This window comes from Phaseolus vulgaris, chromosome 2, assembly GCF_051622355.1.
Source record: "Phaseolus vulgaris cultivar YP4 chromosome 2, ASM5162235v1, whole genome shotgun sequence".
In the NCBI taxonomy this organism is placed as follows: Eukaryota; Viridiplantae; Streptophyta; class Magnoliopsida; order Fabales; family Fabaceae; genus Phaseolus; species Phaseolus vulgaris.
In genome coordinates, this window is record NC_143499.1 from 1,017,812 (window position 1) to 1,038,292 (window position 20,481).

At 28.0% G+C, this 20,481-nt stretch overlaps 2 protein-coding genes across 3 annotated transcripts; both read left to right on the forward strand.

The window, feature by feature from the left end:
• The first annotated feature begins 3,433 nt into the window (after positions 1-3,433).
• On the forward strand, positions 3,434-6,842 carry LOC137809578 (transcription factor bHLH18). Of its 2 annotated transcripts, none has more exons than XM_068610690.2 (4): positions 3,434-3,544; positions 3,640-4,203; positions 6,178-6,519; positions 6,595-6,842. In XM_068610690.2, exons 1-4 carry the CDS (start codon positions 3,509-3,511, stop codon positions 6,670-6,672), a joined length of 1,020 nt encoding a protein of 339 aa, XP_068466791.1. In that variant the 5' UTR covers positions 3,434-3,508; the 3' UTR covers positions 6,673-6,842. The 2 variants fall into 2 exon arrangements, with proteins under 2 accessions (XP_068466791.1, XP_068466792.1); XM_068610691.2 differs by having other exon boundaries at positions 3,447-3,544; positions 3,649-4,203.
• A 7,801-nt stretch (positions 6,843-14,643) lies between these two features.
• On the forward strand, positions 14,644-17,133 carry LOC137810002 (transcription factor bHLH25). The gene is made up of 5 exons (XM_068611100.2): positions 14,644-14,732; positions 15,012-15,077; positions 15,162-15,740; positions 16,091-16,444; positions 16,622-17,133. The coding sequence occupies exons 2-5, from the start codon at positions 15,039-15,041 to the stop codon at positions 16,697-16,699; spliced, it is 1,050 nt and encodes a 349-aa protein (XP_068467201.2). The 5' UTR covers positions 14,644-14,732; positions 15,012-15,038; the 3' UTR covers positions 16,700-17,133.
• The last annotated feature ends 3,348 nt before the right edge of the window (positions 17,134-20,481 follow it).

The following is a 20,481-nucleotide window of genomic DNA, read 5'->3' on the forward strand; positions in this document are numbered from 1 at the left end:
CACAAATAGAAGACCAAAAATTTACTTTAATGATCTCAAATTTATCGTATATCAATATTAATTTTACTTTAATGACATGACTCGTCTAATGTGGTTGGTAAATGTATTGTTAAAAGAAATTTGGAAGCTGAGAAATGATCTCTACCCTCGTAAGTGAGTTGGAGAGAAAGGGTGATATTTTGTGGGTAAGGATGAGTAGTTCTGATCACTAACCATGCCGATGACAGAGTTGCGTGATAATGTTGTGGGTAAGGATGACTAGAACCATGCCCATGACGATGACAGAGTTGCGTGATTTGTAGTGAATGGTTGGTGAGAAATCTATAACTTCCTTGGGAAATTGGAGACATGCATGGAGGGGTGGGTTGATTAGGATTTCGAAGTGAAAATCCTTGGCAAATTTTGTTTCTATATTTTCTTTCTCTTCCACTTCCACTGTATGAAAATAAAAAATAGAATAAAAAAATAAAAATAGAACATTAACAATTAAACCATTACCATTAGAATTTATATAACCTATTGATACATCATAACAAAATAAACATAATAGTATTAATTCAATAAGAAATACCTTTAAATGGGTAAGAATAACAAAATAAAACTAAAATTTTGTAATTTACATTATTTTTTATGTTTCTATTTTCTTTTTTTTTTTAATTTTTTTTCTCACACTTCTCTTAATATTTTGTGTATTGTGCCTTTTTTTTTGTCTAAAGTTAAAGTAACTGTCTATCATGTCTATCAAATCAGTTTCAAATTTAATATTTTTTTAATTTTAAATTTAAATAATTATAAAATAATGAAATAATCAAAATGAAATATTAATATAAAAATAAAATAAGAAAACATTAGTATAAAAAAAGAGTTAAAATGAAGAATCCAAGATTATTTCAAATACAATACCAGTAGTATTTTGTATCAATTCATAATTGTTGAACTTTAAATTTATTACATTGAAGGTTTGGTACATCATTTTAATTGGTAAACGAAATTTTGACAAAATTATTTTATCTAAGATAAGTTCTTAATAGTTGTTAATTACCATAATATTGAATATTGAAGTAGTGTGTTAACTTAACCAAACTCTTTCACTTCATTATCCACTGTATTTTGAAAATGAAGTTTTGTCCTTTAAATGATTTTTTTTACAAACAAAAGTATCATCTTTGTGCTATTATCATGTGTCTACCTCAACTCATTTTTACAATGATGCTCATATATTGTTCTCATCTGATACACTATGCACTACCATAAGGAAATGTGTGAACCAAATTTTGTACTTATTTAACCAAAATCATGAACCATGTAAACCAATAATTTTAATAAATATCAAGTTTTGTACTTAAGTCGTTCCTTTTTCTTTAGCACACATAAAGGATAACCTATATGTATTAGACAAGTTAATTAAGTATCTAGTTGAAAAGTTGAAATGGACTGAATCATGATAAATTAAATTTTACCAACTTTGTTGATAGTAAAACACTATAAAAGATTTTGTAAACATAACTCGTTTAAACATAAAATAATGAGATGACATATTTATTTAATTTATGAATATTTTTTTTATATTATTATATGATGATAATATAATTGTTAATGATGGTTGTTGTATAAAAACGGTTCATATGGTTGAGGTTTGCACCCACTTATATTCAATGAAAGGCTCTAATATCTAGTCGATGTGGATCTCCAACAGTTGTTTTAACTATTAAAGTATATTTTTTAAATGGATGTTTTAATTATTTAAATACTTATTTGAATGAGTGTGTAATACCTTTATATCGGATTGTTTTTATATGTGTTTATATATTATATATATATATATATTTTTTTTTTATGATTTTGAGATATTTATTTCATTTCTAAATTTTTATGTCTTTCGAATTGTTTTTAAAATTATCAAAAACAATTTAATCGATTTAAAAATAATATATTCAATTAAATGATAAAATAAATTAGTGTTTGTGAATAAAATTTATAAAATATATTAAATTAAAAAATTGTTACTCATTGATAATAGTTACAGTTATTTTAATTATCTATAGGCGTTAATAAGGTAAATATTAGTATATGTGTTAATAAGGTAATTATAGGTATAATGGTATTCAACCAGCTAATACATGATAGTTAGTAATTTTTATTTGAAATTTTTTAGAATTAAGGAATTAAATTAAAATTATGAGTAAAAACACGTTAACAATTGAAATTTTATTTCTATTTTAATTTTATAGATTTATGATTTTTTTTTATTTAATTTTATAGAATTAAGTTATTTTTTAAAGATGCTAAATTTTTAAAAATTTATACTTTGTTGTACAATTTATTATGATTTATTTTTAGGAAGACTAATTTTATTTGTTCAAAAAATTTATGATGCAATTTTATTTGAATTACACTTTAAATCGGTAATCTTATTTCTAATATTTAAAAATAAATAAATAGTATTATTTAAAATTTAATATATATATATATATATATATATATATATATATATATAAAGTACCCATAAGTTTAAAATAATTCATAAATATTTTTTATGCATATACTTAACAAGTAACAGAACAATTTTTTTTTATAGGATGTAATAGACTTCACTTCAACTTGTTGTCATCCTAACATTGAGATGTTCAAAATTAAAATATTTAGACTAACAGATAATTAATTATCATGAGTAATTAATCAACTATGGTGAATGAATAATTTATTATTTAGACATTTTTCGAATAGCATGTGCCCTAGATAATCTATTATTTAAAGGATTGTAAAATCTTTGTTTGTCTTTTCAACTATATAATAATAGCTAATATAAGATACACTTCTTTGGCTACAATGTTTAGTTGTGTGATCAATTTCAAACTCGTCACCGCATGTTCCAAATCACTTAATGTGTTGTTTTAATTTAGTTTAAATTTACTTATTCACTTCTTGCTTGCCGTCAAACAACTTTAATTAATGTGAAAAACATTGTAAAGGTGATTTATTTTATAAATGAGACGATTGTATTATAAAGATTTTGATTTTTTAATTTTTTTAAAATAAACCACAATAATTTTATGATCAAAATATAATATTTTGAATGTAACAGTAATTTATTAAATATAACATTTAATACACGTATAAATATCTTCTCTCTATTTTCGGTCTTCTACTTGTTCTTCTAATAATTTTTATCGTATTAACTAATATTGGTAATACGATCTAAATGGAGAGACAAATAAAAAGATACAAAGTAAATAGAAATAATTTTAATCTGATGACATCAAAATAAATTTACTCAAAGAGACACCAAAAAAAATGTAGTCCTGTAATACATTTTAGTGTTGAATTTTTTAAACACGTCCTTACTATTTAGATCTAACATTTTTTTCCCGTAGCTGTGAAATTATTCTTTTCCTTTACACGAGTTGCGTTGGAACCTTATAAAGATGGCGAATCCAATTTGAAAACAAAGAAAACCTCTGAATTCTCAAAGGAAAGGGAACAGCAGGGAACACATTTACACACCTCGATGGATGCATCAGAACCTAACTGGTTTTCGGATTTCGTAACCATTTCTTTCATCATTATTCTCTGTCATCAAACATGATGATTTATAACAATTTTATTCTTATTCTTGTTACTTATTTTGTTTTATTTCAGCTGTTGCAGGAAACGGAGGATTGCAACTTGTTCCGACAATGTCAGCTGGAGATTGAAGACGATGAAGAGTTACTTTCCCTTGAGATAGCAAGTGCCCTGGAAAACTTTCCGCCGCCGCAGCATCAGCAACCTTTCTCTTCGGAGAGTCACACATCGTATTCGGAAACCAGTAATTTGGTCAGGCCCGCCAAGCAGCTCAAAACGAATTTGTCCAGTTGGAACTCATCCCCCATCACCGACAAACACTTTTCACCCAATATTTCCTCGTCTACCTCTTCTTCTCCAACCTCCCAGATTATGCTTCCGGTTGAGAACACTCAACTTCATGGGATTGTTTCTGCTGTCCTGAGTCCGCAACAGAACAAAGGTGTTTCAGTTTCACCCCCAGAGACCCGAAAAAGATCATCAGAAAACCCGAACTACGAAACTAAAAGCCCCAAAAGCCAAGGGAGCTTCAAGACTTCCGGTCATGGTGGGGATCACATCATCGCGGAGAGGAAACGGAGAGAGAAACTGAGCCAGAGCTTAATTGCTCTAGCTGCTCTTATTCCAGGCTTAAAGAAGGTACTGTTCACTATAAGCTAGTGATTCATATTGATTTCCAAAGGCAAAGGAATGATCCATTATTAATATTATTTACTATAAAACATTATTTAACCTAAAAATTAGGTCAAGTTGTTTTTAGTTAAATATTGTCAACACAGAAAACCCCATTGAAGATGGTAGTATAATTGTTGCAAGAAATTACTCGTTAGTTACAAATGTATTCTGTAAACATTAAATAAAAATTAAAAATGTAAAATTTATACTGACATATACTTAATTTTCTAAGCAGAATTAAAATTATAATGTTCATTTTATTTTAAAATGATTAATCGATTTATATATGAATATTGTAGCTTTAGTATTTAAAAAATTAAATCGATTTATATATGAATATTAATTTATTTTTAAATGCTTATATATACAGTTAACACAGTATTTGTTCCTTTTTACCTTTTTCTACATAAATTATTACTACTTTATCTTTTAAGTTTTATGACTATTTTTTAAAATTCAATTAATTACCACGACAAAGAAAATATTTACAGAACAAAAAAAAAACTAATTTATCATATTTTTCATAAATTTTTTATCATATTTTTTTATAATTTAATCATATATTTCATTTTAATAGTTATTATATAATATTTATTTTTTATTATTATCATAAGAAAAAAGCCAACACGTAGTTTAAAAATAGTGATTATAACACTAATTTATAAATATATTTCCATTTAACCGTGTAAAAAAATTTAAACATTTATAAGATCTTTTCAACCAATATATTAAGAGACTTTATGAAAATAATTTACAGCATTTATAATTTTTTGATAAATACATTTCAATTAATTAAAAATATTTTGGAAAAAAAAGAATGTCTTATATAGTTTTCTAATAAAATGTCTTATAAATAAGAATGAAGGAAGTTATTGATATACTTGAGTTTTGGGTGTAGGAATCAAGTAATTTATGTTCTGTTTAGGTAAAAAGGAGAGAAATACAGGGAAATAACAAGAAAAAGTGGAAAAAGTATTTCATTTATTATTAATTACTTTTTTATTGCTTAATATTGATATTATTATTTTAATTATTTATTACCATATAAAAACTAAACATATATAAGATTATAAATGTTTATGATCATAAAAAAAACACTTATTTTTCTTTCATTTTAACAGAAAATCTCCTAGTCATTTTTTTTTATATTTCTTTCTTTTTGGGTAAAAAGTTTGAGATAGGACCTACCTCCTTATTTATTCATTATCTGCCTCGTGTGTTTATATTTAAATATCCATATAATTTTCTTTATATTTGAGTATAGAGAAAATATTAGTTGAAGAAATTTAATCATATTTGACTATTCAATCAATAAATCAATAAATCACTACTACTAATAGACTAATTTTAGAATAAAAAATAATTATTTACTATAATAAATAAATTAAAATCATTTTAGAAACTAAATAAATTTTTGGTTTCTAAATTATTTTATATTATTGTTAAATAGTTTCTAAAATGCATGATAAAAAATTGGTAGTAAAAACATTGGTTGTTAATTAGATATGAATTTAGAAACCATTTAACAATAATAGGTATTAATTTAGAAATCAAAATTTTTTTTGTCTCTAATTTAGTCACTATAGCAACTAATTATTATTATTTTTTCTAAAATTAGTTTCTATTTCATGATTTTCTGTGAATTGTTTTGGTCTTGAAATAATGATAACTAATTTTCTAAAAAAAATATAAAATTTATGGTGTTATTCCTCATTATTTTTAATTTTTTTTTTTAATTAAAAAAATGTATTTTTAATTTTCATTTTCATCAATTGTGATGGATCATATGTATTTGTCCGTCCCATAAGTACAAGACATTAATTTGAATTGTAAAGTGCAAGTAAGAAGTTTCATTGAAAGATAAGTTAAATATTGATGGGGTGAAGTTGTAGTAGTATGTGAAGAAAAGGTTGTTAATTGGGTAGTGTGAATGAACAGATGGACAAGGCTTCAGTGCTGGGAGACGCTATCAGGTACGTGAAAGAGCTCCAAGAGCGTCAGAAAACTCTTGAGGAGAACAAGAACAGAGACGACGTGGGGTCTGTGGTGATGGTGAACAAGGCACGGCTGAGCTACCGCGACGGGTGTGGTAGGGCAAGCCTCCCTCGCGTGGAAGCACGAGTGTCAGAGAAGGATGTGCTCCTTCGCATCCACTGCCAAAAACAAAAAGGTCTTCTGCTCAAAATACTTGTGGAGATTCAAAACCTTCATCTCTTCGTTGTAAATAGCAGTGTCCTATCTTTTGGGGACTCCATTATCGACATCACCATTGTTGCTCAGGTAAAGAAAAGTAAATGCTGGTTGTTGTTGTTGTTGTTAATAATTTACAGTGATAAGTGACGACCATTTTTGCAGATGGGGACGGATTACAAGTTGACGATAAATGAGCTTGTAAAGAACCTACGCAGGGCCACTTTGAAATCCATGTCATAACATTAACATGTGGTGCATGAACATGTGGCGGAGGGGTCGGTGATAATATTAATAATGCATCGGTGCACGGTTGCCCAAAAAATTATTGAAACTCAGATGCTGGTTTCTGTGCGCCTCTTTTATTTATTTCAAAAGGACAAAAATTATATGTAACTTTTTATATATTTTTTTTTGGTGTTTTAATTAAAATTGATTATTTTTTTAAAAATAATCGAATGTAGTACAAGCAATATTAAAGAATTAGGTTTTGCTATTAAACACTTTAGCCCCGCATATTTGACGTGAGAATATATGGGGAGCGTTGGAAAGGGTACACAAATTTATTCCCTGTTGGCATAATTATTGCTCATCATGTAACTAATACAACAATTTTACCTAGATGTGTACGTTAATCATAAAAGAAATTGTTTGGGCGTACTCACGTGTTACATTCAACATCTTGAATTTAAAATCCTAATTTCGAATAAGAAAGAGATTCTTAAAAGTAAAAAATATATTTATTTATATAATTAAATTACTTTTTTTAAATTGCAAAAAAAAAGATTGCTACTAAGAAAAAATTGTGCAGGTGGGCAATTCAGCCGAGGGACACACAGTGTGCCCTATGTGGGTTTGCGGAGGAAACAATTTCTTACCTTTATATGACTTGTCACATCTCTAATGCGGTGTGGAACATGTATAATAAGTGGCTTATGGTAAGTTCAGTAAATCATAATTCTATATTTGAACATTTTGACTAGTTTTATTACCTTTGTTTCAATAAAGAAGGAAACAAAATCTGGAAAGGTTTGTGGATATCGTCATTTAGTGCATTTTGGAATCATAAGAACGGGATAATGTTTAATTGAGCAAAAGTGGACATGAAAAAAATTAAATCTTTGGCACAAGTTCAATCCTGAGTTTGGATGAAAAATAAGATCTTAAAGGTAAATATATCGTATTTCAACTAGGTTCAATGCCTGATAATATATGTATGAATTTGGCAACCAAATAACTCTTTTCATACCTATAGTCGTGTATGTGCATATGTTATATGTTGGTAGTTTCTAATTTTATCTAATATACACCAAGTCCCCTCAGTGTTGTGTATATATGGTGTTGTTGTGTGTTTCTAACGATAAGTATCAATCACATGTTGGGTTATAACATGGGCGTATTAGAAGTGGGGTCTTCTCCTTGGTTAAATATGTGAGGTTTTTACTGCATGATCTGGCGCATAGCAGTTGCAACATCGTTTGCAATTTATTCACAGTATATAGGTTGTATCAACTTCATTAGGGAGGGTGGAGTGACTTTTTGTTTTGGTTGTAAGTTGATGTCTTATGTTCTTACTCTATTGGTGATGGTTTATGTGGGCGTGGGTGGAGTCTTGATAGTCTAATTATCTATTGTATTAAAAAAAAAATAATTAGATTTATCGACGAACTTTTATTCATGGATCTAAATTTGTAGGTGAATTCAGTATTAACTATGAATATTATCCACAGATTTGAATATGTAGGTAAATTCAGGATTATCTATGAAATATTATTTACGAATATAAATTTGTAGGTAAATTCAGGATTATCTATGAAATATTATTTACGAATATAAATTTGTAGGTAAATTTAGCATTATCTAAAAATTATTACCTACGGATCTCTATCTGTAAGTAAATTTTACATTATCCACAAATTTTACCCACAAATCTATATCAATTCAATATTATTATTAATATAAATATTTTTATTAACATTATTAATAATATTAATATTTATATTTATATTATTATTATTATAAATATTAACAATATTAAGAATATAAATAATTTTAATAATACGAATAATAATTATATGCATATTATTAATAATATTATTATGATATAAATAATTATAATTAATAATCATAACTAATATTCATAACTAATAATCATAAATAATAATAGTAAATAGTAATTATAAATAATGATTGTAAATAATAAGAAAAGATAAAAGAAATAATGAAAAAAATTAAAAAAAGATACTTTCGGATTTATCCAGGGACTAAAGTTGATGGATATTGCATACGAACTCAATTTTATGGGTATTACTTACAAATTTCAGTTGGTAGGAAATACCTACACACTCAATTTGGTGATATTACTGTGGACTAAAGTTAGTGAATATACTTAGAAATTGAAGTTGATAAATATTGTTTACAAACTATAATTGATAGATATGCATACTATTAATATTATAAAATTAATAATATTAATATTAGGACTATTTATAATATTAATAATAATAATATAATAATATTAGTATTATAAATAATATTATTATAATTATTAATTTGAATAATATTAATAATGGTTATATTAATAATCATAATAATAAGTATAGTAATATTTATATATGATAATAAAATTTATTTGGTGTAATAATTAGGGTTTTTTTTTTTGTTATTGAAGAGACCTGCTTCGAATCTCCATTTTAGACTATTAAATTTAGTATTTAGGTAATGAAACCATTTTTTAAAAAATTTAAAAGGACTAAAAAACTTTTTAAAAAAAATTGAAGTTACCAAAATCAAAGTTATCTTAAATATTAGGAACTAAAAATACAATTAAGCATTCTAGCAAAGCATTGCTATAGTAGGTTCGCTGCATTATATATAAATATAATTGTAATAAGTCATCGGCCATAACCCAATTCTAAATACTTTCTTCTGATTTTCATATTTAAGACTCACCTGAAATCATGATTTAGACATTTCTAAACTTCTCATTATGAATTTCACATGATATAGAAGATTTCTTCAACCGCACATTTTTTTTATTAATTTTCAACGAGCACGTATTTAATTATAGCTCAAAAATTTTAAAATCTAGTCTAGTTGTGTTCATTTCTTTATATCTTCATGTATTCTGTAATTGAATCAAGATCTGATAAAAGATTTGCAGTTAAGTAAAGACAAACTGGGACTAAATCTGAAGTCTTCATTGCACGATGTTTGAAACTATGTATTATTGGTTTACCAAAAACAAAAGAACATGTATGGACTAAATATAAAGATTCCTTTATATGCAAGAGAGAAGCTTGCACACAGAATCTTAAATAGATATATAATTCAATATCTAATTTTTCCAGTCTGTGAAAACAGTTGGGTTGAAGCATGCAGTTGGATTGCGCAATTCATTTATATGAAAATGTTCTTTGTAATCTTCTAGATATGGATCGAAAAATAAAGTATAATTTTTTGCAAGTTTATTATAAAGACTATGCTAACAAGTGTCATATTAAAATTTTGATAAATAATTTATAAATAAAATTATGCGATTAAGTTGTTTCGAAGAACTTAAGTATGATTTTTTTAATTGAAGATACTTTTAATTCATCAGTTAGGATACTAATTATAATCTTTTCCTAAATTATTTTATCCCTAAATAAAATATTGGTACTATATTGTGCAAAGCTAACAATAATAATATTTTTCTAACATTTAAATTAAAATATGTAAAACATCAACAATGATGCATTTATAAACACACTAGAAAAATTATTTTTAATGAAGTTATATTTCAGTGATTTTAACTTCGTTAAGTGCATTTTTTTTAATATTTAGCGTCGTTGACAAAGTTTATTTTTTTCACTAAAAGATCCAATGTTATTAACAAATTACTGTGATTTTAAGTAGTTTCTGAAAAATCAATTATCTTATGATGGTTTTGTAAATCCTATTACTTTTAGAGTTTTTTTTTAACTTTGATATTTTCAGGGGTTTTCCAAATCCCAGTTTTTTCCAGGAGTTTTCCAAACCCTCATTAGTTTCAAGGGTTTTCCAAAACCCCATTCTTTCTAGGAGTTTTCCAAACCCGTATTATTTCAAACTCATGTTACTTTTTTTCTAAATGGGTTGTGATTTTTTAATAGGTTATGTTTTTTAAAATGCTGATATAAATAATTTCTTAAAATAAATTAAAAATATTTTATCTAATATAAATGAAATAATTTTATCAAAAATTCATCTACCAAATTAAATATTTTATCAAACAAGCGATTAGCATTATCCTTTTGTGTGAGAGCATATGTTTAGTGCCCATGAAATGCTATAAGTATAAACGGAAGACTAAAATGTAGGTCAATAATGCACATTTAGCTTCGTCTCAAACTCAATATTGTCCTTTAGCTGTGTTACTAACTAACCAAATCATAGTTGCTGATCGTTGAATAAATGGTTGTAGTTGATGATCTAAATAATGATGATCATACTTTCAATTATCATTTCTTTTTTGCTTTCCTACTCCTATTTTACAATCAATAATATGATTATTTTATTTTATTTATTTGACATATTTTGTTATTTTTTTTAATATTTAATTAATAAAAATAAATAAATAAATTTAAATAAAACAATAGTATTATTGGTTATGAAGTGAAAGTTTGAAAAATAATAATGTCAAACTGTCATCATCTTTCTAGAGAAGGAAAAAAAATTGAATGATGAGAGTGTGACATTTTGTTTTATTCAGAGTGATGATAGTTTTGACACTTATTTTTTTACACCCCACTTGACATTATTAAATAGTCGGTTATATTTTACAATTTTCATCAAAACCAAGTTAAGAATTTATGAAAAAAAATAAAAGGATTAAATAGAAGATTTTAATAGACATGAAAATGAATTTTAAATATCACTTAGTCTTACAAAATGGCGAGATTTTAATCTACTTTATGTACTATAATCTTTGATAATTAGGAGATGTTTGAAAATATATACATATAAGAGAGAAAAGAGAGTTGAGATTCATTCGTCAGTAGGCTTACGCGGACGATCCTCCAATTCTTGTTTGAAAGTGATATACGAAAAAAAACAACGTGTAAGCGTAGAATGGAAAGTTCTGAAAGGCAACGAGTGAATAAAAAAAGTATGATACTATCATTATGTAGTACCTAGGTTAACAAATAATCATAAAATTAAGGAAGAAAAGTGATAGTGGTGTTTAAAAATAATAAACATAATTGAAGAAAGGCATGTTGTTATTATTTAATTTGAGCATTTTCCTTCCGGTTTGATGGGAGAGGGAATGACCAAAGGGTTGGTACGCCACATTATCCACACACAACCTATGATTTTAAACAATACGTGAGTTTAATAATTATAAATGTTATAGTATGATTAAACGACTTTCTTCTTTACTTTCATTCTTCTCTCTTTATTTTTCATTCTTCTCTCTTTATTTCAACTCTTTATTTTTTCATTATTCTCTCTTTATTTCAATAAAGAGAGGTATTCCGACGTTCAAGTGAGATATCGGTATTTAGTGTTTGGTGTAATTAATGTGTAATGATGATGTATATTCTTCTCAAAACTCATGACTATTTATATGATTATCATAGATCATTTGTTATTAGATCAAATTAGAATTTTGGATTGTAATTAAGAGCGTATTACTTAATGTTTAATCACTGTCTGGTGTAGTTAACTTTTTGATTGGACTTAGTAAATTTGGTCTTGTTGGTCTGCACTAACTAGATCCTGAGATCTCTATCTGTCAGGTACCGATACAATAAAATAATAAATTAGGTTTTGTATAACTAGAACAAACTAAATAATTATGACAAGAATAATAAAAAATCCCTTAAGAAACATAGACAATGTTAAGTGGTTTCATAGGAATTTGTATCTTGCATATGTTATCTCTGGTTTAAACAATTTTGTTACTGTATAGACTAATTAAATGGTGATATTTTTATATGTGTTGGGACACCAATAAACTATTCTCCTTTTAATTTATTTTATTTTTTACTAAAAAAGAAAAAAAATACATACTACAAAGTATTGCAACACAAACTTGTTTATTTTATTTAACAAAATTTGTTTTTTTTCAATAAAAAATTCGTATATTTACATACATTTTTTTATTTAACAAAATTTTAAATTATCTTTAAAAAATTTCAAAAGATAAGTCAGTTTTTAATATACAACTTTAATTTCAAGTTATGAATTAAAACACAACTTTCGTATAATTAAATAAATTATCCATGAAAATATGTTTCAAAATACAAAACGTGGTTATATCATTTAAAAAATAAAATTACTTTTTATTTATTTTTTAGAATTTCCCTAATATCTAAGAAACATTTTCATAATATGATTAGATACATTTTTATATTTATGTTACTTTTTTGGATTAATTATGAGTTTATATTATTTATTATTATAACGTGACATTTGTTGTGGGAGAATCCTCCCATGCTTCTCGGATAATATGACAGTAAAACCTTGAAATTTGTTTGTTTATCTTTAAAAAGATGTTAGTTTAACATATGTACAGTAAGCATTTACAACATTTCAAAACAATAAAATTTGTTTGACATAACTAAAAACAATTCCTTTACAACTAATTGTTATAATAAAATGTTACATTATAATAAAATAATAATTTATTTAGATATCAATTAGATGTAATCAATATTAAAGTATTATTGTTTTTTCAAACAATTTCAATCTTTTCACACTAACTCACATTTAAGTAAAAGATTTAAGTAAAAGATTTTTTTTTTATTCATTATACTTTCACATCTAATTCTTTCTTCTACAATTACTTACCAATCAATGGTAATATTATTTTAATAATTTTCTATATTTTTTAATTATAAATTTATTTATTATTATTATTATTTTATATATATATATATTCTAAATTTATTAAATAAAAAATGATATACAACTATGTCAAAATGTAATTTTCTTATTTTTTCTTCTATTTTTATAAATTATAATCTGGATGACTTCATTGTTGTTGTCTTATGTTTAGACCCATGCTTTACGATGTTTATTGACTTTGCAGGTGATATTATTCCTTTCCTATTTCAACGTTTACTAGGATTTTTAATGTAATTGTATTCCTTCTCTGTGTGCATGGTAGAAATCATACTTGTCTAACTAAAACGTTTGACTATATTCACAAATCCGTGTTTTGCTTGATATGTGGATGAGTAAAATTATTTGTTCATTCATGAAATGCGTTGAAGAAAGATTAGATTGAATCACTGTTGATTATAACCATCAACCCAATCCATTATACCTAAACAAAAATTATATAATCAATTATACATGCAATCATAATTAATTATGTATTTTTTTTAAAACATCATTAATTACGTCGAAGCCAATAATCAGTTATAGTCTCTATTTTGCTACAGTCTTATCGTTCTATATAATTAATTTATATTTTTAATTATATATTATGTATGTTATGCAAATTACATGTCAATCATAATAATAATAGATTAAGTATATCATATAATGTGAAATAATAATAAATGAAAAATAAAATAAAAATAATAATAACAAAAGTAAAAGTAAAATTAAAATTAAAATTAATTTATAAATATTATTATGAAGTGAACCATAAAATCGACTGATGGGTTACACCTTCACTAACACTTGTTAGGATAAACTTGAAATGACTCTGATACCATATTATAAAATGAACTTTAAGTTTAACTAAATCCCATAAAACCAGTTCATAAGGTGAGGTTGATACCCACTTATATACAATGAATTGTCTTCATCTCTAATCGATATGAGATTTCCAAGAAATATTTTATTTTATAAAAAAAATTATTAAAACATTCAAATACCTAGGTTGTTTTCTTTTTCTTTCACTTTTCTTTGTCTCTCACTTACTTGAAACGAGCATACTTCCTACTAATCTTTGGGAGTATTTGTTCTTTTCTTTTCCACTTTCTCTGATTTTCACTTTTGAGTCCAAACACGGTTTTAAGTTATGAAAATGTTCCAAAAGCGAGGAAGATAAAAGAAAATACATTAGATGGATCTAAACAAGAACCCATAGTTTGACCAAACGTAAATGTGATTAAAGACAGAGATCAGCCGCATTCAAAAGTCACCAACTGACAACGAAAGAAAATGGGATACATTTTCACACGTGCTCATATGGACCCGGGTATGAAGCGTGTTCGATGCTCCTTATATTACCTTCCCAACAACATCGTTTTTCTCATCTCCCACCTTCACAACCTTAATCTCTTCTCTTCAATCTCTATCCATCCTCTTCTCCACTTTCACTCAAGGTACCCCCAATCTTCTTTCCTTCCCACTCTCTTCATTCATTATCATCTCCCCAACCCAAAGTTCACGTATATACTCTCTTTTTTTTCTAATTCTTGTTTTCAAATAACCATCAACTTTCCCACTTCTTTTGGCATTTTACTCGTTCATGTTTCATTTATTACTTCACCTCATGCACATGCACATCATTTTCATTTAACTATTGGGAAATAATCTCATTTCTTGATCCTTCAATTATCATCTGAAATAATTTATTGATCTCTTGATTGACTCTCTTTCAGGCCCTCTATAAACGAAGGAATCTGAAGATGATGGAAATCGCGTCCACCAACTACTTCCCTGAACTTGTAAGGAACTCATCACAAGCTTCTTAGCACACCAATTTGGAAACATATAAACAGAAAAAGTAATCTTACTTTGATTTTTAACAGGAAATGGAGTATCTTAGCTTTCTTGATCAATACCAGATGGATTCTATTGCATGCCCACTGGATGACTTCGACTTCGAGTCTTTCTCCGGATCCCCAGAGAGCAATTCATCTTATCAGCTCAACTCCGAAAGCACACCAAATTGTTTCCCAGCTGAAAGTCCTGATCTGTCTGTTGTTACCCCTCCAAGACCAACCAAGAGGATCAAGACATTCAATACCTTCAAAACGTGTGCCAGTCACTTAATTTCCCAGAATGTTTCCGCTTCTCCATCCTCTCAAATTATTTCTTTTGGCCACGTTAATGCTTCACCACGTGGTTCCCACCAATTTCACAACCTCCATGGGAGGCCTAAAATCGAAAACCCGTCTAGTGAGAACATGGACTTTACAGACTTCGTTTCTCAAGGTTCATATGAGGGCAAAAGTTTCCTCAGTTCTGATAATAGAACGAACCTGGTTGGCATAACCACTAGGAACCCAATCCAAGCCCAAGAGCACGTAATAGCTGAAAGAAAACGAAGGGAAAAGCTCAGCCAGAAGTTCATCGCTCTTTCTGCCGTCCTCCCTGGCCTCAAGAAGGTACTGTCAGCTTAACAATTGCTATTCTTTTTTCTATCTACGAAAGTTTCGGTGTGCTAGGTGATATCCTCATCAGGGTCATGACAAACCTCTAGGTTGAATTCAATGAACACTTGAGCCACTTACATGTTATCTGTTGACAGACTCCTACTCGTGTATGCACAAACTTTATTAGACAACCTGGCATGACAATTGCTATGTTAATTCAACTCTAATGCCCGATCCACCTCCAATTAAATCACAGTTACAATTTATATATATGAACAACACACACGGTTGAAGACTTAACCTAAGTTCAACCAACTATAAATAAATGCTGAACTAAGTTATCTGGGTGGTTGCATGCACAGATGGACAAGGCTTCAGTGTTGGGAGATGCTATCAAGTATGTGAAACAACTGCAAGAGCGTGTGCAAACTCTGGAGGAGAAAACAGCGAAGAGCACAACCAATTCTTCAGTCCTGTTGAAAAGATCTATTCTCTTTGCTGACGATGAAAATTCTGACAGCCACTGCGACCATTCACTCCCTGAAATCGAAGTCAGAGTTACCGGCAAAGACGTACTCATAAGAACTCAAAGCGATAAACACAGTGGGCGCGCGGCAAAGATACTCAGCGAATTAGAAAAACTTCATTTCATTGTTCAGAGTAGCAGCCTTTTACCCTTCGGCAATAACAATATTGATGTAACTATTATTGCTCAGGTAAAAAGTTTATTGCGTAGTAGTAGTGAAGAATACTCATGCAATGCAAGTATGCTTTAGTTAATCACCGTTTCAGATTAAATTCAAATTCATTGCTCAATTTCTTTTCTCTACTACATATATAATAGACTCTCACAGCTAGACCAAGACCATAATAGTATTTTCGCTTTCCTGCAGATGAAGGAAAACTACATGGCAGCAAAGGATCTTCTAGGAAGGTTACGACAGGCTTTGAAGCAAGTTGATGGGGCCTAACTGGTTCAAGGAATTTATGTTTATGATGTGCATGATACAAGAATAAGTTTAGTGAATAATGATTTTAATCGCAGTGCTTTATTTTTCCTTTTTCATCCATGATGTGGATTCTGGAGTTATATATGAAGGGCCTGCGAGTAGTTTGCACAGAGTGTACAAGGGTTTGTTCTGGTCTGAGGTGTGGGGCTTTCAACAGAAGCACATGGTGCCAAGGTGTTTTCTTCTGTTGCTTTTTGCGTAGTTGATTAGTCGGCTATGTTACCCTACACCAGAATAGCATTTTCAATCTTTTGGTAGATTTTTTTCCATCATCAAGGGGGGTTTTTCAGAGGCTTTGACTTATCATATAGACCTCTTTCTTGTATTATCTCAGCTTGTGAAAAAGGTTCTGGTTTGATAGATACTAAATAGCAGACACATATTTTAAATTTGTTCCTCTGTCGTTTTGTGTTTGGTCACACTTCTATATAAAATTCTTCTAATTGTAGCCGCGACAACTTGGTATTCTTTTCTTTCTCAAATATATTTTATTCTGTTTAGTTGCATATATTTTTTTTGTGGGTCAAGTTATATATATATATATATTGCTTCGAATATTCATTCATTTATATATTGTTTTGGAAATGATGGATCTACACTTCAATTCATATTTATAAAGTTAAAAAAATAAAAGTATAATAAATAACATTATACGTCATTCTATGGTTAAAAAACCTTGTTTAATTCCTATGCTTAAATTAAACTTTTTTAAACTTTTTACTAGGAATTAAAAGGAAGTGTAAAGATGAAAAATATTGTGCTTAATTATAGAAGTTAAATGAGTAATTAAATGTAAATAATATTGGTCTTAGTTTTGGTTTTAACTTTTCTTTATAAATATAAGAAGTAATTGGAAATTAATATAGGAAACCAGTTGGTCCCACAAGAGATTATGCGATCTCCTTGCTAATCTGGTAATCATTTGAATATACCCATGCCTTTCTTCAATCTACAGCTATGTTTAATTATTTTATATTACTATTAGTTTCGTCATAATACTTCCAACTATTATATTATTATAGTTAATTCATAAACCATTCTACAAGTCTCTTTGTCCTTTCGTGTCATGCCAATTAAAAAATGAACAAGAAAGCAAATGCTATATACACCTCATTACTAATTGACTTTTAACCATTACAGGATGTTCATTTTTTATTAACGTTTTTTATATATAAGAGTAAAGCATTCATACCAATTTCCCAAACCGTCAATTCACTGGGTCTTCTTTAGTGGGCTATACGAATAGGGTGAAATGGCCAATGTGTTTTCAGTTTTAAATTCGGCTGAATCACTTTCATCTCTTTCACTCTTTTAGGTAGCGTCACTTTGAGTAAATGATTGAATAGCAACTAATTTAAAAAAAAATTAGTTTTTATAATAATTAATTTAGATATCATTTTATAAATTAAAAATTATTGGATATTAAAATGGTATATATTATTAATAAAAAATTATAATATAATTAGATACTATATTTTTGGTAACTAATAAAAAGGATAGGGAACAATTTGTCATCATCCGAAGTGCAGACAAATGAGAAAATTGGAATAGGATTATGTGGGAGACCTACCAATACCTAACGTTAAAAATGAAACTAATCTTCTATTCTAACTTTAAAAAAGACCTAACGTTAGGGATTTCTCAATAGGTAATGTTGCTCCAATACCTAACCAAAGGGCAACTATAGTACCAATCAAAAAGATGGTGGTTGCTACTGGACGGCGAAATGGATTTTGGAATTTATTAACATTCTCCAAAAAGGGTACTGTTAATAATCCCGTAGGTACCGAAACCATTAAAAGAACGCCCAATAACTTATTGGGCACTGTACGAAGTATTTGAAATACGGGAAAGAAATACCATTCTGGTAGTATTTCCAAAGGAGTTGCAAAAGGATCCGCGGGTTCCCCAATCATGGATGGTTCTAGTTTGTTAAGAAAATAATAAATGATCAAATTATATGCAATATTGTACGATATTGTACATACCCAATTATATACTTATATACAATTAATCTAATAATGATAGAATCTCATGATGGGTGCATCCTCCCTAATTAGACTGTAATTTGGAGAGAGAAAGTCTCCTTACACTAGTATATATTTTCTATACATGAAGTGATGTAAACACACATAAGAGAATAATAAATATTCTTTTTTTCTTACCATTTTTTATATATCATTTTCTTATATGATATCAGACCTATTAAGAAAATACTGAGTTGTTGTTACTGTGCAACCTTAGTTTTGAGACCAGTAATAAAGGTCTCATATAAGATTTTGTTGAGAGGTGGCACCGTGACACTAACTATTTCCACCTCCCTATTAGTGAGATTATTATCACTATGGATTATGTATATGCATTGTTCAATCACCCATTAAGGGACATTTATGAAAGTATGTGACACTATATTTCACACCAATGTCATTATTGTTAGTTGAGCTTCTTTTGATAGATTTTGGTGGAAAAGTTGAGGCAATGTCGTAATTCTTACGTTTGACTAAGCTAGTTGTGCAAGGAGTATTTATTATCATTGATGATCGATGATTGCACTTTGTTGACCATCTTGTTGACCATCATATACATGCATTGGTTTAGATCAGTGTCACATCCCTACACACTTCCTCAGGCGAACTAAGATCAACCTATGTATTATCGTTGAGCACATAGTCTAGATGATGGTCTGACATGATCGTCTTCACAACATGAGTATTCTTGTCTAGTGATTTATCTTCATTATTATGTTATCATGTTCTTTTTCAAGTGCCTAGCTAATTGATGACTCTTTTACGACAAGTGTACAATGTCAAAAGTAATATTTTGTCCCTATGGACAAATATCAAACTCATAAAGAACAATTGAATTATCAAGTATAAGATTCAATAAATAAAAAAATAATAATAAAGTTTGTTGGGAGTTTGTTATAATGATTGCAAGAATTATAAAGAAAGCAAGTCAAAGAGTTTGTTAATTCAATTAAGAAAATTGGGATTGAGATTCATCCTTCTTACTCTTTTGTATTTTGAAAAGCATAGTAATATTCTATCATTTGATTGATGTTGATGCCCATATAAAATTAATTTATATCGATTCCTCGCATGTAAAGTTATTAAGAGTGTCTCTTAAATATCGATTCCTCACATATTTATAAACATTATTTAGCATTATGATTAGATGTTAATAGCAATTAACATTTCAAATCTATTCCAAGCATTCAAATATGTTAAGCATTATCATTTGGGTTAGAAACTTAGAGATACTTTTCAGTCAAATCTAAGGATCTATATCATGATAAACAAGCATTACAAATAAAATGACAATATCAATCATCAATCAAGAACAAATGGTAGAATTAGCCACTCATGTTGATCATTACAAGCATGGAAAACAAGAAAAGAAGATCCAAGATGTTTCTCCTTGATGGCTACCTCCTTTAGGGTTTTTTATCACCTCATATCCTCTGAATTGATGTTTATGGTTGTACCTCACACCTCCTATTTAACCTAGTTAGGCTTAGACTAAGTGACTTCTCGCCTAGGAGTGATTAAACAAAAACAAGCCCAACATCTCTGAAGTGATCTTGCCCGGGCAAGATCCTCTTAGAGCTTTTGGCTTAGGCGAGTGTTTGGAGCATTCCAGTTTTCCCTTTTTTATCTTATATATGTTGGGTCTATTAGTGTCTAAGTTCAAGAGAGGGGGTGAATTGAGCTTTTAAAATTTTTCGCAAACAAAACTGATTTTCA